We start from the raw sequence: 26,420 nt of genomic DNA, 5'->3' as shown, positions 1-26,420 counted from the left end.
GTTGCGGACGTGTCGTATCCAATTCTCGGCGCCTATTTTCTTCGCCACTACAACGTGATGGTTGATATGCAGGGCAAACTACTAATAGATGCTACAACAAATCTAGTAGTGCAGGGAATCGCGTGCACCACCTTCATCATTGAATGTGTGGGATGCGTGACCCCTCAGTCTTCTTTCTGTAGTGTTGTCGGACTATTTGCTGGCGCACAGCTAGCGCCACCTAGCCTCAAGACAATAGGACCTGTAAGGCCAGGCCTAGGACGGGAGCAGAAAAGAAGATGGAGCCAGGGCGCGCGGACGGTGATGCGCTCGTTGAATAAACAAGTTTATTATCGTTTGCAATCTGGCTTTGAGTGCCTGCATCACGACGCCTCCACCGAGGCCACGACATCACACATACCAAAAGCTACTTCGAGAGTTTCCAAGCTTAACACGGACAAGCAATTTCCAACGCTCTGTTAAACACAATATTACCCACCACATTGTGACAACTGAACCACCCACCCATGCGCGTGCACGACGACTGGCACCAGATCGTCTAAAAGTAGCCCGCCAGGAGTTTAAGCACATGCTCGAGATGGGAATCATCCACCCGTCCTCAAGTCCCTGGGCGTCACCCCTACATATAGTGCCGAGAAAAGAGCCTGGAGATTGGAGACCCTGCGGCGATTACCGGCCACTCAACAACGCCACAGTCTCCGACCGCTACTCGTTACCGTACATAGCGGACTCCAGAAGCTCCCTGCATGGCGCCACAATATTCTTAAAGATAGACTTGGTGACAGCCTATCCACAAATACCTGTCGAGCCGTCCGACATCCCAAAGACTGCAATTATTACGCCGTTTGGTGCGTATGAATATCTAGGTATGCCGTTCGGCCTCCGGAACGCAGTGCAGACATTTCAACGACTTGTCAACCCTGTCACCCAAGGACTTCCGTTCTGTTACGCCTACGTAGACGACCTGCTCGTTTTTAGGTCCAGTGAAGAGCAACACCTTGAATATCTTAGACTTCTCTTTGAACGCCTAGAGGAATACGGCTTGATCGTCAACAACGCTAAATCCGAGTTTGGCGTAACCGAAGTAACTTTGCTCGGTCACCAAGTGGATCAACGCGGAGTTCGTCCTTTCCCTGAAAAAGTAGAAGTTGTTCGAAACTTTTCACTCGCCCTCAACAGTTCGGCAACCTCGGGCGTTCTTGGGATTGATCAACTTCTATCGCCGCTTCATCCCGAATTGCGCTTCAACCTTGCTGCCTCTTACGGACTTTCTGAAAGGTGCCAAGCGTGACTCCACACTACTTACGTGGTCCGAAATAGCCTCCCATGCATTCTCTTGCATTAAACATGATCTGGCCAACGCGGCTCTTCTCACCCAGCTACAGAACAAAGCACCCATCAACATCATGCTAGACGCATCTGATGTCGCGATAGGCGCAGTTCTGCAACAAAACTTTCACAATGAATGGGAACCAATATCTTTCTTTTCAAGGAAGCTCGCATTAACAGAGAATTGGTATAGCACGTTTGGCCACGAGCTTCTCGCAATCCACCAAGCTATCAAACACTTTCGGCATTTTTTGCAAGGTCGAGATTTCTACGTCCTTACCAACCACAAGCCACCCACCTTTGCGCTCCCGTCTGCCAGTGACAAATTAACAACCCGCGAGATACGCCAGATGACGTATATCTTTGAGTTCACGACGAACATTCGCCATGTAAAGGTCACACACAATGCTCCTGCTGACGCGCTGTCACGCATCACGACATCTTCCTGCTCCTCGACCATACCAACAGCTATCGATTTTCAAGCTATTGCGATCGCTCAGAAGGACGACAGGGAACTTCAAGATCTCCAGGCTTCACATCCACGCCTCGAATTTAAATATATTTTCCTTCCATTGTGTGACACTCAGTGGCGTACCAACTTGTTTTTGAGTGGGGGGGGGGGGGGGGGGGGGGCAAACCAGACCCCCCCCCCCCCGGTTGCATATTTTTACAAGTGACGGGCCGAACTTTCGCCGAATCAAAAATTCGGCGCAACTTTTGCAGAGTTTTTCTAAAGATTCGGCAAAAATACACTGTTATCAGACTTAACAGTGCTATTTAGTTTTTTCTCACGAAAAAAGGTTTATGTTTTATTTTTCCTAACTTAAATACAACATGTAATGCCTATTGGCAGGGTTATGACTAAATAAGGTGATATTCTACAAGATAATTGTATCAATGTCGCTTTAGTGTGTTGACTAGCAATTTTAGTGTTTTTGTTACAGAGAGTGGCGTGAAAACGAGGTAGGGTAGGAGCCGGCGCAATCACGAATCACGCCACGAGAGTTTTGTTTTTAAGGCTTCATCAGCGCACGCCTGCAAGTGCGATTACATTCTTAAAATAAAGGCAATCACTGCGTTTTTACTTTCTCTGGGAGTTGAGGAGGGGAAAGTTGTTTCTTTGCTTTGTTTTTTTCTGCGTCTGCCATTGCGCGGAAAAGAAAACTAATGGATGGTTTTGCAACTTATCAACGTCAGGGATTACTTCTAGGCGGTTTTTACTGAAAGTACAAAAGAAAAGTTTCACCACCCATTTTACATGTATGCGCATCATTGAGGCACCCCACCTTCTTTCGTTGTCGCTAAATTGCCTCAGAAAGTTGTCCCCGAGAATAGAAGTATCGAAAGGACTAAATGTGACTTACTAATCTGACGTTACATAGAACTACACGTGTGTACAAAAAAATACCTGAAAAAGAGATCCCAATGGTCTCAGAAAGACAGAAGAAAATTGGCAGCCGCTCTAAGTTTCAAAGCAGTGTCGTTCCTTTCAGGCTTCACAGTTGGGTGCTAAATAAAATCAATGAAGAATTCCTATTAAGGTGCAACCCCACCGTGCAGGACGTTTTGGTGCTTTTTTGACGGCTTATAACTTTCGTTCTATGTAACTTACAGTTATAAAGTTAATGTCAAATTAAAGATCTGTTTTTCGACAATCTTTTAATGTCTCAAAATTACGATTATTTTTAGTTGTTCGTTAATAATTTATCTTTTAATAAACCGCAGTTTCTAATGTTGAAAAAATTATTTCTCGACTTATAACGTCCCATTGTCCACGATAATTTACGTGGGAGTTTGGTTGCATGTAATAAATGAAAAAGTAAGCAACGAGCTGTACAGATAGTGTATATTTTAAAATAAAAAATAAAGTTTAAAATGTTATCATTTTAAGGCGCTATAAAAACGGAATCACGTTAACTAATCAAAATAACGAGACATTAAATTATGAAGCATCCTTCAATATTACATTTTCCACAACTTCCATATCGACATATTACACGTTAAAATGTTATAAGACCTCAAACTTTTCCCATTCAGTTACGGCAAATTGTAGTTTCTTAATATAAAGTACAGATGGCGACACGCGTTCAAGAACAGCTTGATGTGCATCTTCTGTCGTGTGCCGCTTAGAACGCCACGTGAAAGACAGAAAAATCGCCAGATGTCACGGTGTCAGATGCCTGGATGCCCGCAGTGAGCGAGCCAAAGGTGTCAGAAACACAGCGCGAGGCTGCGGGTGCACCACAGCTACTTTTGAGCGCGTTCTACTGTGCGTCGGTACGCATTCCCGACGCGATCCAAATGAAATGGGCGCCATGAAATGCATTCTACCATTTTAGATTCCGCCACGTATGCAAAAATATTTTAATGTTTTTATCACATGGAAACACCATTTTCGCATGAAACTATGCTTGTCAGAATGGTTTGACTATGTTTTGTTTCAAAAACCACCTCGGTGGCTCTTAAGTGGCAACGATATTAAAACAAAACACAAATCATTAAATCGTCTCAGTGTCTCTGAGCCAACGCGGTGGCCCATAAATTTATATTTGTTGGGTTTAAATATCGGCCGAGGTACCCGCAATCCGACGGAGGACAATCTGAGATTTCGGTTGCACGTCAAAAGATCTCCAATTAGTCAAACTAAACCCGTAATTTTTTTTTATTGGGGTGTGTTAAGTGATTTTTGTTGGTTTGTCTTGTTTGTCTTGTTTCCGTCCTCCAGAAAGGTTGAAACAGTTCGCGACAAAGCAAAGCAATATTACGCGAGCTGCCTGACCCCGAAACTAATGCTGTGGAGGTAGCACTTTTGAATCATGACGATCGGCAGTTGCGTTTGATTGGTTACTAACCACCGAGGGTGGCGGCACCCACAATAATTTTGGAGGAAAAAGTGCCGATACTCTAAGCATAGCTCGTTTGGTTTAGCTCACAGGCTAAACCAAGTGCGGCGGGGGACCGTTGGCCGAGTCTGGTGTGGCACCGCAGATCAGAGCACGTGGAGAAATGCTCGAGCGCGAGCTCCGTTCAAAGCACGGAGCTCACGCTTCGGAACCCAACGTTGGCGGAACGCGTAGGGACTAAATCCCCTCGATGTGTTTGCGTTGGTCTTTCAAATAACCTCAAAGGTGCCAGTGCACGAGGCCCGTGTCTCAAGTGGCCCTTGGAGGCAAATGGCGGCGCAGCACTAAAATGACTGGCCCTTGAAAGCGAATGGCGGCGGAGCACCCGCTCGTAGCGCGTCTCTTGCGCGTTTCCCCAACAATGGTTGGCGGGTACTTGTAAAAAACGCCTTTATAGAGGGGCTTTAGCAGGGACCCTGGGTTCAGTCGACCATCTACATCCTACCATCGTGCGATCGGGTACCATATATACTGCGTAATGCACGTTAAAGACCCCGAGCTAACAGTTGTACTGCACGTTTTATAACCTTCAACGGGTAACAATGTCGCCCTACGAAACTGCTGCTCTCTAAAAAACTAACTATACTTCGTTTCAGCTTCGGTCCAGACGCAGCCAAAGCTACAAGCGCGAGCTCCGGGCTTTCATCATCCCTGCCAAGCACGCGCGCTCGTGCAGTGCAAGCACTGTTCTGGGCCACATGGTCGCGCTTGTAGCATCGGCTGTGTCTGGACCGAAGCTGAAACGAAGTATAGTTTTAAATGTGCCGTTACATTTCATTTTTAATGTGTGTTCACTAGTTCGCGTTTTTCTTTTGTCTACATCTTTGATTATTGAGCCCTTACTCATGATGAACCAGACTATAGGTGTCGGACTTCTGGAAAAATATTATATATCTAAGAAAATGGCACGTGAACGCAACAGACCAAAAAAAAAACACACACACATAGGCGCACTTAATAAAATTATTAAAAATAATAGAATTGATTATAATTGTGTTTTTAAAAGTTTGAGCGTACCAAGAGCTATAAAAACGAACTCGATGCTTTGGATGGTGCGTTTGTTCACTGGAAGTATAGTTCAGGGCAGTATGCTCGCACTTGTATGTTCCGCTTCGCTCGCAGGGTAAAACCAAATACTTTACTGGTAATGTATTTAGTGAAACAAAGCTTATCTTCTGTATATGTGCAATGCCCTCAGTTTTTGCGTGACTGCACGCTTGTTTATCATCATTTATTTTCGTTTCCCACTGCAATTCAGTTCGTGTTCTTTTGTGTGCTACATGTATTAGAGGCCAAGGTAACCCAGGAGCATTCTATTTCGCAGATTGTAAAAAAGCCTATGCAACTTGCCACGTGTGCCACAATCAATACAAAATATTATAAGCTTCACATATGCCCGCTTGCCTGAGTAAACATTGTTGTTTGTCAAGAACAATTGTGATTGTATGAAATCACATGGGAAAAAACTCGTTCTAAGCACGCGACCGTCGGCATGCAGTGAATCCTAATAATCGGCGCTGAGATGATTGGTAGCTGTCAGCAGGTGAAGTTTATCTATCAACCCAAGCTTAGAATGTTTCCTTCTTTTTCTTGTAAGCAATGAAGAGAGGACTTACACCAAATCTGAGGGTAATAAAGTACTTTGAGCTTTCAAACATAGTGGCCTGAGCAGTATATGTGGACAAGCTTTAGCCTTTGATGCACCCTTAACTTTCGATACACTCAACGCTAGTGCAAAATGTAGGGCTGTTTCATTCTTAAGTACCATGTGAGTGCTTACACTATATTTTATACAATGTCAAACTGTACCCGTTTGCTTCTTTTTTTTTCATTTTTCCACACCACTTCTTGCGCGCATAAATCACCAAATTAAGACTGGTACAGGATGCCATAAAAAAAATAGTTTTTTTTTTTACCTTAAAAAGAAACTACGCATCGTTTAGCGCTCATTTTCCGCCAAAAGGTAGCGCTAGGTTACAACCAGATGCCAAAGTTTCATCCCGAACGGACACCTTATTCAAAAGTTATAAGGGATTTTCTGAAAATTTCAATGGGAAAATGAAGCCCATTTTTGCCCGTTTTCGGTTTCTGGTGCCATAGAGCCGCATGTATTCGAAAGCTCCGTCGGCCGCCATTTTCCCAAAGAACGTTTCAGAAAATAACTTAAATTTTGAATAAAGTATCGGATAGGGCTGAACTTTGACACCTGGTTGTGACCTCTAGCGCTGCCTTCGGGCGGAAAATGAGCGTTCGGCGATGCCTAGTTTATTCTTGCGGTAAAAAAACCGACCCTGTATTTTTTTTTTGTAACATCCTGTACTATGCTTTAATTGTGGAAAAGCTATCCAAAGACCAAGAATCTTTGCCTGGCCAGTCATTGCATTTATCACTGAATTCCTTAATTATTATAATAACGAATTAATGATAATTAATTATTATTATTTATTGCTGTAAGTTAAGTTTTAACCTCGGCATTTTTTTTATTATGACTCCCGCACCAGCCCTACTTTGGGTTTACCAAACTGAACATTTAAACCTGAGTGTCATTTTTTTTTGTATGTGTGTGTGTGTGTTTTCCAGTCTCGTTGTTTTGGTCACAATGAACACCCAGCTACCTAAGTGAGGCACCTAACCAACCGAAAATAGTTTTTTTTTTTTTTTAGGTGGTTAATTTCTTAGTCTAGAATTTTTACACCCAAGTCTATTCCGTCAACTCGTTTTCCTGGAAATCCACAAAGAGCCAAACACATGCACGACAAAAGCGCCGGCCTGTCATATTGCCGCCCGCCGAGCCGAGAAAGCAACCCTCAGTCACGGACTTTTAGAAGATTTGCGTTCATTCTTTAACCAGGCGTAACTTTCGCCCTGTTTTCTTGTTCTCGACAGTGCCAGTTCATCCTCGCCCCGAGCGCGCGACGCTCGAACCTTTTTTGCCAAACTTTCGAGATGGTGACGCAATGTAGATAAGCAGCTGCCGGCGACCTCGTCGAGTCACTCTCGCTCTCTGTCACGCTGCCGAATCACCGCCTTCTTTTCTGCTACCTCGACGCTCTTTGTTTATTTTTTGTTTGGCACAATTTCGCCGATTAAGCCTTTATTTTTCAGTTCACTATTCGTCCTCTTGTCACCTTCATTCGTGTCAACATAAATCTAATCATATTGAAATATGTGTGATTGGTCTCTGAAATCTCCGGTAACGGCGCACAGGCAATTTTATATATTTCAACGCGACGGTGGTTTGGTTGTGCATGTGTCTCGCCATTTGGCTCAGGACGATTTTCGCGTTTTGTTCTGCCCACATTTGCTATAAAAAAAAAAAAAAAAGAACGTGAGCTCGGAGCGTAGGCAACTGGCCCCCTTGCACGAGAACTGGCGCAGCTGTGCGCGTTCCAAAGAAAGCTCGTGCAGAGAAAAACAAGCAAGGGACCAGGCATGTCAAATTCAGGATATAGAAGAATATCCCACTGTATCGAAGCGCCACCACACACGATTTCTCGGAATGATGAACAGGCTTGGGAGGTGATCCCACCGCCATCTGTTGGTTCAGAATCGCACTAACCAAGGGTGGGGTTGCACCTTAACAAGTGACACAAATATAATTCTCGAATTAACGCTCCCAAACGGAGGAGGCTGCTCCTCGGAAATAAAAAGTATTCTCTTAGGGAACAACGAAAAAATAATAAAAATATAGGGGGGGGGGGGGGGGATTAGTTTTAAAAACATACTGTGTTCTAAAGGTCCCTCTGCCCAGCATCTTCGGCGCAGACCAAAAAGCGTGACCCCGGAAACTACCGTTTGCAAAAACACACTTGCCAGAAAGCGCGGTTTCGTCGTGACGCTTACGCCTTTCTTCACGACGATGCACCAAAAAGAAGAAATCGTGTCTCTCAAATACATGGCTTGCACTGAGCGTGAACCTTCTGCAGCGTGCACCACCGCATGTCATTTCCTCAGCAAGCACAATTCTCAATAAACACCAGCATATAGTGCGATGACATCACGTGCAAATCATGTTGAACAGATCAGTTTCCTGGTGGGTTGCGATGTTTGCAACACTAGCAATACATGTCCAAATTGTAAAGTTGTGCATATTTACAGCAGACTCACGATGATATACGACTGACTAATGAAACCTTCGAGCGCATGACTGATAAAGCGCACAGAGTTGTAAATTGAGGCCCAAATCAAGTGCACGTAAAACTGAAAATAACATTAGCCGGCCGAGGCAGTGTTTTGCAAAGTTTCGAGCTCACGCAAGCTGATGCCCAAGTGTGATCTATATAAGAATTCTCGAAATCTTCGTCTGTCCGCACTATTTATGTATAATTATGAATATCATTGCATGCGTCTCTATGCATATCTTTTTTGCAGTAAAACGTTGTGTAAGAGATTATTTAGAAAAAATATAATTAATTATCTCTCTCTGAGCATTTCGTGTATTTCCCTTCCGATCTGTCATGTGAGCACAAACTGGCTCACATGGCTTACGCTGCTACCCCATGTTTCACACTGCCAAACAGCGAACAAAAAAACAACAAAAACACGTTTCCCCAGATTCAACAGCTGGTGTGTTTCCGAGTATCGTCCTACCACGTCGGTCCGACCATGTGAACTACATAAAGTCAAATTTATTCATAATATAAAATATATCTAATTACTCACTAAAGATTTGACAACATAATGAAATGACCAATCACCTTAAAGATATATACATAATAGGTAAATGCAACCCGAAATTATTTGAAAGATGCTCTGAAAATCTTTTCCGGCATTTTTATGCTCAATCGGCACGTTATAAGTGGTTTGGGAGAGCCTTAAACAAATGTTTGGTTTTGAAGCAAATTTAAATGCCTATGTGTTCCTGACATATATACAACTTCTCAAACATATAGAAGTTTGTTACTGCCTCTTGTCCAGCCCACAGACACATAACTTTTGTGTGTCTGTGGCCGGACAAAAATAAAGCCCACAGTACACAGGAGCTCGTGGCGGAATAATGACGATTACGGACGCAAACCGGCAGAAAGCGTCAAATTAAGTAACTGCCACGTCGAGTAGACTATAAAATACAACTTTGTTTTATTTAACAAAAAATCATCAAGTAGCAAGGGTGATGCTTATTTGCAAATTAAATTGACCGGCATCTTGTTAAGAACAAATCTCAACAGCCCAGGTTATCCAAGTTTATCCTGTATAAAGAAAATGTTCACTTCGGTAAGCGCTATTTTAGGCCAGGTTCGATCTGAGTACGAAGCTTCTTATAAATTAGAGTGAGCGATTTCGATAATTCCTTTCTCCGTGATTCATCACCTGCATCATGGTGCTGTGTGTAAACTATCTTGGTTAGGAAAACAAGCATTGTTATTGCGGCTCAGTGTTTCTATAAAAGACTTACTGAAAGGGTCTTAAAACTTCCGTAAAATTTTGCAATTGTTATTGCTTTTCGCTCAGTTGTGTCCTCATATATATCGGGTGTTCCATTTCAATTCGAACAGATTTATTACAAAGCATTCGTAAAAGATGCACTAACACGGTTTGTGCGGGTGAGTTATACGGCCAGGGGGACATTATGTGCGTGGCTCATCTTTGCGATAAGTCGGCTAATTATCTAAGATTCGTTAATTAACATTTTAATTAGTGCAACCAGCCTCTGCTGCGTTTCGCGAGAACAGCGCAGCAGAGGTTGGTTGCACTATTCCTCCATAGGCTGCGGTGCCGTCGGTGCCAAAAAGCGCTCCGATTGCAAACCGAAACTTAAAAACCCGTCGAAATTGTGCGGTTTCTCCGAAAGCCGTAAAATACTGCGCGTGCCTTTTCTGATTGTGCAGTTTCTTGATTTAGTGTTTTTCGAAGATGCTTAGCAAGATTCTAATATGAACAATGCCCTTAAACTCAATATTAAAAAAATAATTGCGCGAAAATAAATAACAACTTAATTATCCCGAACTTTAATCATTTTTCTAAATAGGCGACTAGTCTAGGACCAAAATGACGCAAGCCTTTTTTTTCGTGCGATGCGTAGTTTTCGCAATATCGAATTTGTCCACCTTTCGGGAAACACCCTGTTTATGGGTGGTTTCATCTAAAATCGGACGGGCTAAAAAAGTCTCATTTTTAATTTTGACGGAAAAAATATGTTTTGGGGGCATTTCTGAAATGAAAGAGAGCGCAAACCGCATGTTGCCTTGATTTTTCGTTCTCGAGTTACGAAGCATAGAAGCCGCAGTGGCAGAAACTAGTATTTTTGCCTGCCGTCGCCCGTCGCGTGTTTGACACCCTCTGCTGCCGCTACTGTTTTTCCTCCGTCATCTTAACTTTTTCTCCACATTTAATAGGTACTATAAAAATATCTTGATGTAATTAAATATTTTTTAGGAATTTTATTTTTCCTAAACAAAATGTCAAACTCGTTGTTCAGGTCAATTTTTGGTCAGCTTTGTCGAGTCCTTTTGTCCGTACTTAAGATAAATTGATGTTTTTTTATCTCCATAGAAAGCCGAAAACAAGCCTGTTATAGATATAATAATACCATTATGATTTGTCGACTAGCCGCTCCGCCACCTTGACGTAAACGTTGTGAGAAATAACAAATGTTGAAGGTTTGAAATCAATTTTCTCAAGAAAACCATTTTTGTCAATTTTTATTTTTTTAAATTCTTTTAGATATGTAGCGGACAAGTCATCTGGGCTGGTAGAAAAAGAAGAAGAGGGGCGCGTGCAAGGGGGCTCGAGACAGAGAACACCGACGGGACAGGTCTGCGATGTATCTGATGTAAATATTTCATGTTGTAAATGGCCTCCGCGGTAAATAAATTGAAGAGACCTCTGGTTACTTCAAGTGGTGACCCGGATCACGCCCGACTGACCTGCTTATGGCAACCTCTGAATACCCTGCACCGTCTGACCTTGCTGCCCTTCATCAACTACGCCTTCCCAAATTCTGGTCCTCTGATCCTGAAGTATGGTTCGCGCAAGTAGAGAGCCAGTTTATCACCAGCAAGGTAATTTCTCAAGCGCAAAAGTTTCATCACATCGTGGCCACAATACCGCCCGAAACCGCCATGGAAATACGAGACATCATCCTCGACCCGCCCACTATCCCCCCTACGACGTTCTAAACGGACTTTAGGGTCAGACCAACGACTACTCCAGCAACTTATATCGTCGGAAGAGTTGGGAGACAGAGAACCTTCCTAACTACTCAGGCGCCTTCAACAACTTCTGGGGGCGAAGGCTCCAACCTTCGACACAGCTGTACTACGATAGTTGTTTCTTCAACGGCTGCCCGTCAATGTACCGATGACCCTCGCATCTGCATCTGGGCTGGTTTTACCCGAACTTGACCCACTGACAGACGCTGTCATGGACGTCTCGACTCCAACGTCCACACAGGTTGCCGTTCTTCAGGATCAGCGGCCAAACTTCTCAGAAGCGGCGCCTTGTGATACACCTTGAACACTCGAAGACATACGAGAGGAGTTCTATTGGAAGATGCAAAACCTCTCACTGCGCATATCAGCCATCGCAACCCGCTCAACTCCACCTCAGAAGCGACGCCTTTCAACTCGTCCTCGCCGTGGGTCTCCGGCCACAACCCGGGTGAAATCACCGGACACTAGGCTCTGCTGCTACCACCGAACCTTCGGGGAAGACGCCCGCAACTGCGTTTCCCCTGCTCAGCCTCGGGAAATGCGTCAACCCACCACTAGAGGCGGCGACTGGTGCCGGTAACCACCCTAGCCGCTTGTTCTTTATAACTGATCGCGACTCTGGTTTCCGTTTCCTTGTCGACACCGGTGCAGAGGTAAGCGTCGTACCCTGCTCTGGTGTTGCAAAAAGATCCAAGCAAACGCCTTTTATGCTACAAGCCGCAAATAAGACGCCCTTCGCCACTTACGGCGAACAAACCATGACTTTTAACATCGGGCTAAGAAGCGTTCTCCGATGGATATTTTTAGTTGCGGACGTGTCGTATCCAATTTTCGGCGCCGATTTTCTTCGTCACTACGACCTGATGGCTGATATGCAGGGCAAACGGCTCATAGATGCTACAACAAATCTGGTAGTGCAGGGAATCGCATGCACCACTCCCATCATTGACTGTGTGGGATGCTTGACCCCTCAGTCTCCCTACCAAAAGCTACTTCAATTGTTTCCAAGCTTAACGTTCCCAAGCAATTTCCAACGCCATGTTAAACACATTATTACCCACCACATTGTGACAACTGGACCACCCACCCATGCGCGTGCACGACGACTGGTACCAGATCGTCTGAAAGTAGCCCGCCAGGAGTTTGAACACATGCTCAAGATGGGAATCACCCACCCGTCCTCAAGTCCCTGGGCATCATCCCTACATATAGTGCCGAGAAAAGAGCCTGGAGATTGGATACCCTGTGGCGATTACCGGCCACTCAACAACGCCACAGTCCCCGACCGCTACCCGTTACCGTACATAGCTGACTTCAGAAGCTGCCTGCATGGCGCCACAATATTCTTAAAGATAGACTTGGTGAAAGCCTATCAACAAATACCTGTCGAACCGTCCGACATTCCAAAGACTGCAATTATTACGCCGTTTGGTTTGTATGGATATCTGCGCATGCCGTTCGGCCTCCGGAACGCAGCGCAGACAACCCTGTCATCCAAGGACTTGCGTTCTGTTACGCCTCAGTAGACGACCTGCTCGTTTCTAGCTCCAGTGAAGAGCAACACCTTGAACAACTTCGACTTCTCTTTGAACGCCTAGAGGAATACGGCTTGATCGTCAACAACGCTAAATGCGAGTCTGACGTAACCGAAGTAACTTTGCTCGGTCACCAAGTGGATCAACGCGGAGTTCGGCCTCTTTCTGAAAAAGTAGAAGCTGTTCGAAACTTTCCACGCCCCTCAGCAGTTCGGCAACTTCGGGAGTTCTTGGGATGGATCAACTTCTATCGCCGCTTCATCCCGAATTGCGCCTCAACCTTTTTTTATAATGCAATTAAATGCAAAGGTGCAAGCGAGCTGGACAAGAATGACGATCCAGGGATTAATTTCGTCAGCCTCAACCTTGCTGCCTCTTACAGACTTTCTGAAAGGTGCCAAGCGTGACTCCACACTACTTACGTGGTCCGAAACAGCCTCCCATGCATTCTCTTGCATTAAACATGATCTGGCCAACGCGGCTCTTCTCACCCAGCTACAGAACAAAGCACCCATCAACATCATGCTAGACGCATATCTGACATCGCGATAGGCGCAGTTCTGCAACAAAAACTTTCACAATGAATGGAAACCAATTTCTTTCTTTTCAAGGCAACTCACACCAACAGAAAGTCGGTATACCATGTTTGGCCGCGAGCTTCTCGCAATCCACCAAGCTATCATACACTTTCGGCATTTCTCGGACGGTCGAGATTTCTACGTCCTTACCGACCACAAGCCACTCACCAGTGCCCTCAAGTCTGCCAGTGACAAATTCACAACCCGCGAGATACGCCAGATGACGTATATCTCCGAGTTCACGACGAACATTCGCCAGGTAAAAGTCACACACAATGCTCCTGCTGACACGCTGTCACGCATCACGACATCTTCCTGCTCCTCGATCATACCAACAGCTATCGATTTTCAAGCTATTGCGATAGCTCAGAAAGACGACAGGGAACAGTCACATTCATGACTTGAATTTAAATATATTTCCCTTCCATTGTGTGACACTCCTATTATTTGTGACTGCTCATCACCTGTACCGCAGCCCTTCGTACCCAAGGCGTTTCGCCGTCAAGCGTTCGAGTCTCTCTACTCACTGGCACACCCGGGAATTCGAGCAACACAACACCTCCTAACGCACCGGTTTGTGTGGCCAGGGATCGATAAGGACGTCCGAAACTGGGCACGAACTTGCCTTAGCTGTCAAAGGGCAAAAGTCCATCGGCACACATCGGCACCCACAATGACCTTTTCATTACCGACTCTCGTTTTTTTTACGTTCATTTGGACATTGTAGGCCCTCTTCCACCATCTGACTGTCACAAATATGTATTGACATGTATTGACAGATTCATCCGCTGGCCGGAAGCGATACCCATGCCAGACATCACTGTTCAAACGATAGCGAAGACTTTTGTGGCTGGCTGGATAGCCCGCTTTGGGGTACCGTCATCTGTGACTACCGATAGAGGCAGACAGTTTGAGTCCGCATTGTTTCGTGAACTTTCGGCACTTCTTGGAACCACACGAATTTAAACGACTGCATACCACCCCATCAGCAGCTGCATTGTCGAACGCTTTCACCAAACCGTCAAGGCTTCACTGAAAACTCTGGAGGATCGCGTCCACTGGAGCACACTACTTCCCATGGCGCTTCTCGGCCTCCGTGCGACACATAAAACGTACATCAACTGCACCCCGGCTGAACTTGTCTATGGAGAACAGCTTCGCCTTCCAGGAGACTTTTTCAGCTGTAGCCACAAATATCCGGAAGGTGATCCTACCGATTATGTGACCCAACTTCGAGCCGCCAAGCGTACCCTTCAGCCGGTAGCCCCGCGGGTGCAACGGACTAAACAATCGTACGTTCCTGACGACCTCATCACCTCCACCCACGTATTTGTTCGTCGCGACGTAGTTCGAAAACAATAAGAGTCTCCGTGCGATGGTCCTTTCCGCGTCATTGACCGTATTGACCGTCACGACAAGTATTTCTACCTTGACATCAATGGCCGCAACAAAACCGTGTCAGTAGATAGGCTGAAACCTGCATTCATAGACACCAACCAGTGTACGCACCTGACTATATCAAACTGTTTTCAACACTTAGACAAACGACTCTACTACCCTTATTTGAACACTGACTGCCCGCACACTACATTTTATGCGAACACTCTAATGGCTAATTCCACTGGGCGTTTTGGAGCGCGCCGGGATCAGTTGGTTAGATCCGGACTGGAGCACACGATCCGAACGGGATCGCGGCGCCTACGGATCCCAGGTGGAACATGACCACTGCTCCGGGATCGGCGGATGCCTTCCCGTCATTCAACTGCCCGGGAATCCCCTTTCCGCGGCCGCCGCGGTCGTTTCGAAGACGTTTTCGCAATCGCGGCGCTAACACGTGTTCGACGCATGGGCGGCAGGAATGGCTCAGGCGCTTCTAGCAAAGATTGCCGGAATGCCCGTAGCGCGCCAAATACCTTCTCTTCTCCGTTCTGGAAAACGAACCGGCTGTCGAGCCAAGGGGTAAGCAAGCGGCCATTACGCATTCTTCTGATGTCGAGACAATCTAGGAGCCCAGCCCGCGACGTGCTTCTTCTTCTTCTGAGGCAAGATGGGCGAGATCAGGCGAGATGCCCCACAAGAAAGGAGGTCACGTGTGTGCGCCGAGGGCTGGCCCGGCTGGCTTCCGGTTGAATCCGCCGAAATCGTGGGAGCGACTTTTCTCGGATTTAGATCAAGATCTGGAGCGGGAGCTAATCCAAAACGACCAGTGAAACACGTCGTCGCCCAGTGAAATAGGCTTGCTCCAGAAAAGTCGATCCCGGCGCGCTCCAAAACAACCAGTGGAATTCGCCCTAAGCTCCCGAGTACTTTACGCCCGTATTGCCAACCAATCAAAAGCGGAACGAGACTTACAACCTTCATGGCATGCCACAAAACCCCTTGGCAACCGACGACCGTCTGTTAGATGGTATCTGAGCCTACTCGCAAGCAGATCCTAAGCTGGACCTTCTTGCTGGGGGGAGGGGAGCTTCTGTAGCGGGCAAGCCAACTGGGCTGGTAGAGAAAGAAGAAAGCCGCGTGCAAGGGTGCTCGAGACAGAGAACACCGACGGGTTACTTCAGATATAATAGCCGACTACAAAAAAAAACAAAAAACATTCTAGAGATGTAATATTTGCTTGTATGTCCTCTATTTGAGCCGCAATCGTGTGAAATATGTGCTCATTTGACTAAAATACAGCAACCTTACCGGCATAGGTAGGTAGGTAGAAAACGTTTATTGGAAACCAAGAACTACGAATAGAAAGATTATCCGCGCCGCGGTGATCCTCGGATCTGGCAGCCTCGTTCTTGCGTGATTATGGGGGATGAGGGATGACTGTGCGATGGGTCATGAGGGGTGTTTTCATATGAAGTCCCCCAGATCTGCCCTGTGCGCCTTTACGATTTCAAAAATATTTTTGTTTACGTTTTTTTGAAAAACGACTTCTTCGCAAGATGGCTTCTTGCTAAAATGTGAAGTCTGTTTGAAAAGGAATAATGCATCGCTGGCTAAGCTAGGACTCGAACAGGAAGACGTACTTGAGCTTGCATTGTGCGAGTGCGGTGGCAGGTTTATAAAAAAATACGAAATGAAAGACGTTTACAATCCCCTGTAACGCCGAATTAGAGCGCAGCTCTCGAAGAAAAGGAGGGAAGGGTACTGAGGGGAGAAGGTGGAAAGACCCCCACTGCTAAAATGGGTGTGGATCGACGTGTCGGGCTTAAGCTTTCGTGATAAGCCGGCTGGCGTACGTGGTTCCCTTCATGAGGCTCGGAGCGGCCGAAAAGTCCAAGCTGGAATGTATAGTGCGGAAAGCATACAAGCGAGTCCCAGGGCTGCCGGACTCGACGCCAAACGAGAAGCTGGCGGCCCTAGGGGTACACAATACCACCGATGAAGCTCATCGAGGCTCAAAGAACGGCCCAGCTGGAACGGCTCACGAGGGGCGCGACTGGCAGGCACATCCTCAAGAGCCTCGGCCTCCGGTACAAGACACAGAGAGGCGAGAAAAGGACGTTCCCCTACACATTAGGGAGATGCTGCAAATTTCCCTCATCCCAAAGCCCACGCATCCCGTGCAAACGCCAAGAGAACGGAGATGAGGGCCAAAGCCTTGGGAAGAACGCTAAAAAAAGAGGAGGGAGTCGCGTATGTCGACGCGGCCGAGTACAAGGGAAAAGGAGCCATGGCAGCGGCGGTGGTGAACGGTGAAGGACACCTCGTCGCGAGCTGCAGCGTGAAGACCGACGACCCGGAGACGGCGGAGGAGGTGGCGGTGGCGCTCGCGCTAAGGACACCCGGCGTCAAGACAATCGTGTGCGACTCGCAAAGCGCGGTTCGCAACTTCGCCAAAGGAAGAGTATCGCCGAAAACTCCGCGCGTCCTCAGGGGTACGACGAGCTTGGGTGAGAGAGAAGGACTGAGACTCGTGTGGACACCGGCACACGCGCCGCTTCCTGGCAACGAGCAGGCTCACGACGCGGCCCGAGGACTTACAGTCCGAGCCGGCACAACGTCTGGTGCCCTGTCGCGTCGTCCGGGAGAGACAGGCTGGTGTCCTTTAGAGATATTCTCGACCGCTACACGAACGGGAGGACGAGGTTTCCCCCCGCGTACCCCTCGCTGAACAAGAGGCAGTCCACGGTGAAGAGACGTACGTCTGCCAACGAACACCTATCCGTGTCCGGCATTACTAAATCGGTGGTACCTGGACAGATACCCAGGCACGTGCAAACTATGTTGGCACAGGGCGAACTTGAGGCACATGGTGTGGGAGTGTAGTAAGATAGACAAGGGCGCGTGCGCGATTAAATTACTGACGCAGCTCAGAGATGAAGAGAGTTGGGAGACCCCTCTGCTCAGCTTGGACCCTCGGGTCCAAGAAGACTTAGTCCGACTGGCCGAAGACGCCGCCAGGGTCCAGGGGATCCTGGCTGTCGTCTGGGGGGGGGGGGGGGGGGGGGGGGGCGTCTGGGAGGGACTTTTAGTAGGCCCCCTACCCCTTCCTAATCCCTTTTTCGGGAACAATAAAGTTGTACTGACTGACTGACGCGTGCTTAACGCAAGTCGCAGAAAATGCACATCTTTGATGAGAGCATCGCATGTAAATTTGGCGAAAATTTAGCAGGGCACTTTTTTCCCCTAACTTTTGCGGGGAATTTTTTCCACCTGATTTAGCGGGGAAATTGTTTCCGCTAAATCTTGCGGGGAAATTTTTTCCGCTACATTTAGCGGAGTAATGTTTTCCGCTAAACTTAGTGGATAAATTTTTTCCGCTAGATTTAGCGGGGAAATTTTTTCCGCTAGATTTAGCGGGGAAATTTTTTCCGCTCAGTTTAGCGGGGAATTTAGCGTCATCGTCACTGATGACGTCAACAGTGACGTCACCAGTGACGTCACGTGTGGCGTCATCGTTATTGCGCGTTTACGCCGACGGCGACGCCACTCGAGCCGGAAACGGGCGCCTAAAGGCTTATTCACACGATGCATCTTTTCAACGCGCCACAGTTTAGCGAAAACAGTGTGAAGAGACAGTTTGTTTTGTTAATACCACTCAATAAACTTCGTCAGATTCGGCTCACTGGGTTTACTAGTCCTGCCGAACCCGGGAAAGACCGCGAACGTCAAAGAACAAGCGGATGTTCTCGAAGCATTTCGGACATTTTTGCACCGCTAATAAAGAAAGTTATCCCCAGACATCATGTTTATATCCGGTGCTTGCACTCGTCGCGGCTGCTGATCAGCCTGCACCGCGCCATCAACCCGTACTGCTAAAGCGCCGTTCACACAGTTCCAGCGAGTAGGACCCGCACGCCCCGCTTCTCTGCTTGTCGCTGGCCATGTTTGCTTTTCTTTTTTTCTGATTTGGCTCGGATATGGAATCGGCCAAAAATCAGACTCTTCCAAAAGCTTGCTCCACCTCGAAGGTCAGACGTCACAGCCGAGTCGAGCGGCCATTGGCAGCGTCCGCGTTTCTCCTTCGGGTGATTGACAGGCGTCGGGTGAAGTTACGGCAAAAAATTGCTCCAGAAGCGAGGAACACGCGCCACTTTTTTTCGGAGGCGCGCCACTTTTTTGGTCGCGTTCAGACGGGGAATAGACCCTTTCCGAAATTCAGTGCCATCTGGTGCTTCGTAAAGCAGTTTAGCTTTTGCCATATCGATGGCGGATATGAACTTGTATCGGCACTGTCACTTTAGCAAGTCAACGGCACGCGAGGAATTGTTTAGTGTGAGTTCTTTCTCGATCACTTTCAGTTCGATGGTGACCAAGAACCTGCATTCAGAACGAAGCTCCACCCACTCAGATGCCTCGAGAAAATTCTATACACCAAATTGTTTTAAAGTCGATTGTGTGCCGCCCACAGATTGACTGAATCTGAGTTATTAGAAATAAACGCTTACGCAGCTCTTGTGTTCCATTCCTACGTTGCGTCGTACTGACCCCCCGAATGTATAGGCCTCGCATCATCCGCTCAAGATTATCTTTAACGTCTTCCTTTATCAGTCACTAGAAGGCCGCCATTGGTATGGCACAGATGCCGTTCAACGGATGATGATAGTGATCAAAGTGACCGGACTGAATTTCGGAAAGGGTCTATCTGTTTCCCGAAAACTAGTTTCGCGACACAAGATTCGCCAACAAGCTGCATCGTGGGAATAGACCTTAAGAGCTGCGCTCTAAAACAAAACAAAAAAAGAAACATTTGGATGCCACGGCATTTTTTAACAAGTTTCAGAAGTGGACAAAAATATACATCCTCCACTTTTTCATCAGACGCGCCCAGCGAAGAGCCATATGGCTCGAAAAAGCGAATGTGAAGTTACGTGCTGTCACCTTGCACTTCGATTTTAAGGAAAGCTGGAGTGACGTGATCCAGCGCGCGGTGTAAGGACATCACTGGAAGACCAAGATGGTTTCCATCTTTACCTGCGTGACAACGACCAAACAGTGAACGTTAATCTTCGGCGTAGTGAGCGACGACATCATCCACGACTCGTCCCACGCGCTTTTTACGCTCAACGTTGTCGATGGGCGGCTAAAAGATGTATGGCCTATTTCCACGCAACTCGTTTATATTTCAGACGGTGCTTTCAAGCCCCTTCACAAACAGGCACCATGTGTACGAATTCAAGAAAAAGAATGTCGTCTCCAGGTGGATATTCTCCGCATCAGGGCACGGGAAAAGCTCGTGCGATAGAGTGGGAGGCGTGCTCAAGCACCAGGCATCCATGTATAGCTTGACAACTAGCGAATTCTATTCCTTAAAGTGTAACTGAAAAAAAAAGGTGTTTTTTAAACCGCCTGTATCGGACAAGAATGTCATAAAACAAATCTTCCGCGAAAAAACAAATTTTTTCTAGCAATATTTACGCCGCAGGACGTAATTTAGTCGGAGTCACAACTTCTCCACACTTGAAACTCCCGCTCTTTCGACGCGCGCGGAGTGGCTGTTAGACGTCACTTCGTGACGTATTGCAGCCACTACGTGACCTCCGCAGCGCGCTCCACGCAATATAAGGTCAACAAACGTGTTTTCAATCAATCGTGACGTATAATACCAACTTTGTGGCGCGCGATTTAAAACGGACGAAATAGCTGTAGACTAAAATAAGTCTCGCGCAATAAATATTGCTGTAAAAAAATTTGTTTTTGGCGGAAAATTTATATTGTGACATGCTTGTTCCAATTAGGCTGTTTAAAAATACACTTTTTTTTTCTTTGCAGTTACCCTTTAAGGCTGCGGTCCCACGGCAGCCATCTTGAACAAGGCGTTAGTTCAACCAATAGATGGCGACACGCACCCATGTGGTGGCCGAAATATTGGTTCACGGTGGGATGGCACCATCACGTTCCCATCGTGCCCTTGCTCGCACCGCTGCCAGCTGTGCTCAGTGGCCCAGCAAACTCATGTATGCGAGAATGTCAGGCTGATATAGGGACATGCAATTCGGCGGTTGCCACGGGCTTTCGCAATAAATCTTACCAAGAAGGAAGGAATCAATTGTTAATTGACGCGTCAATATTCTCTCAATGAAAAATTCTTCGCCAGGAATGCGCACTCAGTAGACTCGATCTTCCAAGACACCAGTGGAACCGGACGTCTAGTAAACTGCTCCGCGATTTACGGTATTTACCTCGCCATTATAATGACGGCTGAAAAGTGACGTCACGAAATATTGTGTTTCACGGGATCCGGAAGATGTAGTAAAGGTTGTTACGTTATATGGGGGGGTGAGGGGGGTTTCGAGAAAACAAACGGCCGTTGCAATATTTTCAAAAGTACTGACACACATTATGTTGTGAGTACAACTTAGGTGGAATATGATGAAAAGCATCAATATAAATAGGAATACGTTTATTTGCAATGAAGACGCTATGCTTGAGCGGCGTTTAGCGAAGGCAAGTGATGAGCGTTCGGGAATTTATAAGTTCACATGATTGCTAACTATGGACACGCGGACAATGAAGACCTGTTTTGTCGAGAAATGGAGTTGCGGTGATGACCTGATATCGGACGACTCGTGGCAGACGAACAAGCCAGTTTCTTCTCAACGAATGGTAAGCGTCAAGTGTCAAGCACAGCACGTCGCTACCGACGTTGTCGACGTTTGGAGCACTTACCGCTTTCGACAGAAGTGTTGGCACCTGGGCTAACTTTGCGGAAAGGCTCGAAGTCTTCTTTCTGAGTCCAGCGCCATCATGAACAGTAACTGAAAACGATCCACTATTCAGTCGGTGGGTGGCGAAACGTATCCGCATCTGCGGAGCCATGGTCGATGCGTACTGTAGGTGATTGGAAGTTTACACGATGCATGCCACGACGTCCAAAAGCGTCATTGACATTCTACGCTCTCTTTTCGCTACTATTGGCCTACAGAAAAATCTTTTCTCCGATAACGCGCCGAAGCTTCTTTCAAATAAAATATACAAGTTTTTTAGAAAAATAAAAACGGCATCAGGCACAACATTAATGCACCATACCATCCTGCAACTAGCGGGCAAGCAGAACAGATGGTGTGGGAAACGAAGAAAGCCCTCTTGATGCTTACGGAAGAAGCAGTTCAGTGACGAATCGCCAGGTTCTTGTTCCGGCAGCACACGACGGTCTCATCTTCCACGAGAAAAACACCCGCCGAAGCAATGGTTGGTGGACGAAGAGCCACACCCCTCGATCTCATGACACTATGGCCTACTAAAGAAGATCGAGAGATTCCCAGATCGGGAGTAATGACAGTTTATTTGATCGGACAACTCGTCTAGTTGAGGAATTTCAGCAGAAGTCCAGCCTTTCATGTAAAACTTGAGTAGAAAAGGCTCTATGTTGTTTGACTAAAAGGTGTCATCGCTCTGAATACGTTGGATATCAATGCCATTGTCACATAATTCGAGCGTTTTGTGTGTTGGGTTTTGTATTGCTTTTTCACTTTGTCCTTGCCGTCTACCCGGTTGGCTCTGCGCGTTGAGCGGCAGCGTTCGGGCCTCGCCCGCTTTCTGTTTTATGGCCCCCTGCCCCCTCGTTTCGAATACGTTTTCGCCAGGTTCTTACTTGGTAGCGATGGGCCGACTCGCTTCCCGGAATGTTGGGAATAGCTTCCAGATGTCCGAGTGGGGGTGCGCTTTATGGGTGGCTGGGCTAGGCTCACTGCGGGGCTTGCCAGTGTGACGTGTGTTTTTTTATATGTATTTTGTTGTTGCAAAGTCTGCAAAAAAAAACAACTCTTTTTTTTTTTTTGGAGGAGGGGGGGGGGGGGGGGCGAGGGAGGGTTTGCCGCTGGAATTTGGAAAGTGAGGACCGCGGTTTGGTTCCGAGCCTAGTCGAGGCAGTGTGCGCAAAGACTTGGCAGGGGGGTGAACGCAACGCGAAGTTTGGGCGGGACTGCGGTAGTGACGGAAGGCTGAGCGCGGGTGGAGTTTGGGCTCCCTGGTCCTAGCGCTGCTTTGGGCGCCCAAGTGTGTGTGCGTTCGTGGGTGGGTGCCAGGGCCGAGGAGCCACACCGACAGCACCCAAGCGCACATCGACATCCAGGGTTCGGTCGGTATCGCAAGAGGCCGCGTCCCCCCCATCACCCACCGGATTCAGGTTCGAGCCACTCACCCGCATATCACTTTGTATAGTTTATCCCTCTTTTAATTTTTTTGTTCTTTGAGTGCAAGAACTTAATTGCAGAAAACGTTCTTTGAATGAGCGCTGTGCGTTCATGTAGAGATATCATCGTATAAGATAAGTCGCGCCTGAGCGCTTCCTCTGTGAGACGGTCCGTTGTGCCTTGCTGTCGGGAGTTTTGTTTGTTCTGTTTTATGCCTATCGGATTTTCGTAAACCATTTCTGTGGTTAAAAGAAAGGAGTCTGTGTTGTTCCTTCTCCCCTCACCATGAGCCCGTCACCAGGGCGTGGACTCATCGTCCGGTCAGCGGTCCTATCAAAATTATAAATTTGTTTGCATAGGATATCTTTTTTTTTTTTTTTTCACCGAACCTGTGACAGCCATTGAGTGTAAATATAACGAAATCACAAAACTTTCTTAGTGTATTTTGTAACTGCCCTTGTATTTTGGTAGCAAAAGATATGGTGGTGATTTGGACCTTTCACACCAAGCTCTTTTTTTTTTTTTTTCGCCTCATATTTTTTTTGCGGTTTCAGTAGGCTATAAGAATCTTTTGGAACGGGGGCACTTTACCTCAACGAGGCCATTTTTTTCAAGCAGTCCAACAGGGGATGCTGCTAGAAATCTGTCCTTCATATTAATGAATAAGCGGCGCTTTCGCACAGTGCAGTTTTCATGTTCCACGTACAGTTGTAAAGCAGCATCCTCATTGATTCTACCATATTCTGTTGCGGGTGAAGAAAAGTCTTTGGGTACACGATACTTGAAACAAGTCTGGCCCTGTACCTTGTGGTTCGATACCCACTAATCTCGTCGTCCTTATAGAGCCTCATCATTTAATCATTACCTCGTCACCTTATACTGCTCTTCATCAGCAGTAAGTACAATAGGCTACCGCCATGTTACAATCCATGAATTGAAAAATTGAGTCGTTCAGTCCTTCATTATGTTTATTATTTATATAATGTTATTACGTTACATTACCTCGAGACGATCGACGTCCATTGTCGATCTTCAAATATACCTGTATATAAATTAGACGCACAATCACAAAGAACACAGCATGCCGCCTCTTTTTTTTTATCTTTTTGAAACCAGCGCAAGCTGTCGTTCTCTCTTCTGAGACGGTTTTAACGGTCACTCATAGAACCAGCGTTTCTCCTAGCCGGCCGCTTCCTCCTCTCATCATGTGTAGTTGGTTATAACTAAATAAGGTATAGTAATGGTGTGTTATTCATATTTAGTTTCTGTTTCAGTCAGGGGAAAGGAGGTTCGCGGGAACTGGAGCCGCTAAATGAGCTGCTCTTAGAGTATCGCCCCTCCGTTCCCCTACATTGTTGTGGGTGCCGCCATTATGGTGTTTGTGCAGAGCAGACGCAACTGCCGATCGTCATTACTCAAAAGTGCGACTTCTTCAGGACTAGAGTCGGTGTTAGGAGGGTCATGTAATATTGCTTTGCTTTATCGCCAACTGTTTAAACATTTGTGGACAACGAAAAAGCGTTTCCAGTGATTTCAGATAAACCTTCAGATAACTGGCAACCATGATTTTAAGCCACAATATGATCAAGTGTCGCTACTCTGAAGCGTAGCTAATTTAGTGGCACTAGCGGGAACAACGAGGACGAGGCAGGCGTCAAAAGGTAGTGGGTTGTGGAACCCACGGGGCTTACGTCATGGCCTCTTCAGGTATTACAAGCTCCTTGAAGAAGGGCAAGAATAGTGTCATTAAATAAGCTACGCTTCAGAGTAACGACACTTGGGCATATTGTGGCTTAAAATCATGGTTGCCAGTTATCTGAAGCTTTATCTAAAATCACAGGAAACGCTTTTCCGTCTTCCGCAAATGTTTAAAGAGTCCGCGATAAAGCAAAGCAATATTACATGAGCCTGCTAACACCGAATCTAATGCTGAGGAAGTCGCACCTTTGAATCATGACGATCGGCAGTTGCGTTTGCTCTGCACAAGACCCAAAACGGCGGCGCTCACAACAATGTTGGGGAACGGAATGCCGATACTCTTAGCGCAGCTCATTTAATGGCTTTAGGCACGAAGTGAACTCGGTTGTATTATCTTCCTTTTCTTATTTATGGTTTATCGATTTCAATCATATCGAATAATGAACACATTATATCACACTACGCTTGTGTAATTATTTATCTGAGATTTATTAATCTGACTCAGTATTTAAACCATTCATTTGTTGATAGTGAATCTTCCAACATATTTTCTAAATGTGAAGGTAAAAAGACACGGACATTGATGATGGTACAGACGCCAACGCCGCCCTCGAAAATTTCTTGAACATTAGAAATCAGCAGTTTTGTCTGCCATCCGGCAGGTAGCGCAACAAACAACCAAACAGTTCTTATTTTTTTTTTAATTAACTAAACTCTACACCTATCAAGAAACCAAAGCAAGATCATTGTGAAAATCGAATACATCGCAATGTATATCTATTTCATGCAATAAATTTTATTATATGCCAATAAATCTGTTTGATGTCCATAAAAGATATGCGTCAAAAACAGGTAAGTTTGAAGGACTCCTCGTGCGTTATGACTTTAAATATGAAACAAAAAGCCATCGTCCACTTCTTGGGCAACCCTTGCAGTTCTAAATGTTATAAAAGATTTTATCATAGTTTAATTATTTTCTCAGCGGCATTCGAAGCACCGTGACTGGAAGCACAAAAAAGTGCTACGTTTGATATAGAACATCTAAACAAAACAAATTTACACAACATTAACTTTTTTTCTGCATATTACCAATTATAAGCACTACATCTGTAGCTAATTTCATTGCCCTAACGCATGTCATTAAAAACATATTTGTGCTGAAAAATTACACTTTTAGGGCAATATTTGGAGAGATGAACAGAACAAAGTAGTGCAAATACAAAAAAAGAGTATATCTTTATATTCTGCTCCGACATCATCTTAACAAAACTGCTCTATTGGAACCGTGTTATCTTTAATAGATTCTTCATGAAACATGAACCAGCGGAGCAAGTGAGGGTCCGCGCCATCATATTCGCAACGCTACAAGTGCGCATGAGCAGTATAAACCAATACATACATAATATCAAATGAAAAAGCATTATTTTGCCTTTCAAACGACATCAATCCCACAAAACAGTATTCAAAAGAAGATGAGTAATGACCTGCCAAAAAGTACCTAAAGTGCCACATTCAGTGTGACCGTCGCCTTAAAGGGGCGATGCAACAATTTTTGTACTTTGCGCAAATACCGCTTAGAACTGATCCATGACGTTAATGACCTATAAAACACGCGTTCGTTATTCAACCCACGCAGCAGAAGTCCCAGAAACAA

The 26,420-nt window shown here is 46.1% G+C and overlaps 1 protein-coding gene across 1 annotated transcript in view; it reads left to right on the top strand.

The window, feature by feature from the left end:
* The first annotated feature begins 17,076 nt into the window (after positions 1–17,076).
* Positions 17,077–26,420, top strand: part of LOC115315179 (4-coumarate--CoA ligase 1-like) — a 58,535-nt gene continuing 49,191 nt past the window's right edge. The window contains exon 1 of the mRNA XM_042294283.1: positions 17,077–17,337. Coding sequence (XP_042150217.1) covers positions 17,077–17,337 — 261 coding nt within the window. The remainder of the gene's footprint in view (positions 17,338–26,420) is intronic.

Source organism: Ixodes scapularis, unplaced genomic scaffold (genome assembly GCF_016920785.2).
Source record: "Ixodes scapularis isolate PalLabHiFi unplaced genomic scaffold, ASM1692078v2 PGA_scaffold5__190_contigs__length_132052651, whole genome shotgun sequence".
Lineage (NCBI taxonomy): Eukaryota > Metazoa > Arthropoda > Arachnida > Ixodida > Ixodidae > Ixodes > Ixodes scapularis.
The sequence above is the reverse complement of the archived record's forward strand: the minus strand, read 5'-3'. Positions and strand labels throughout refer to the sequence as shown.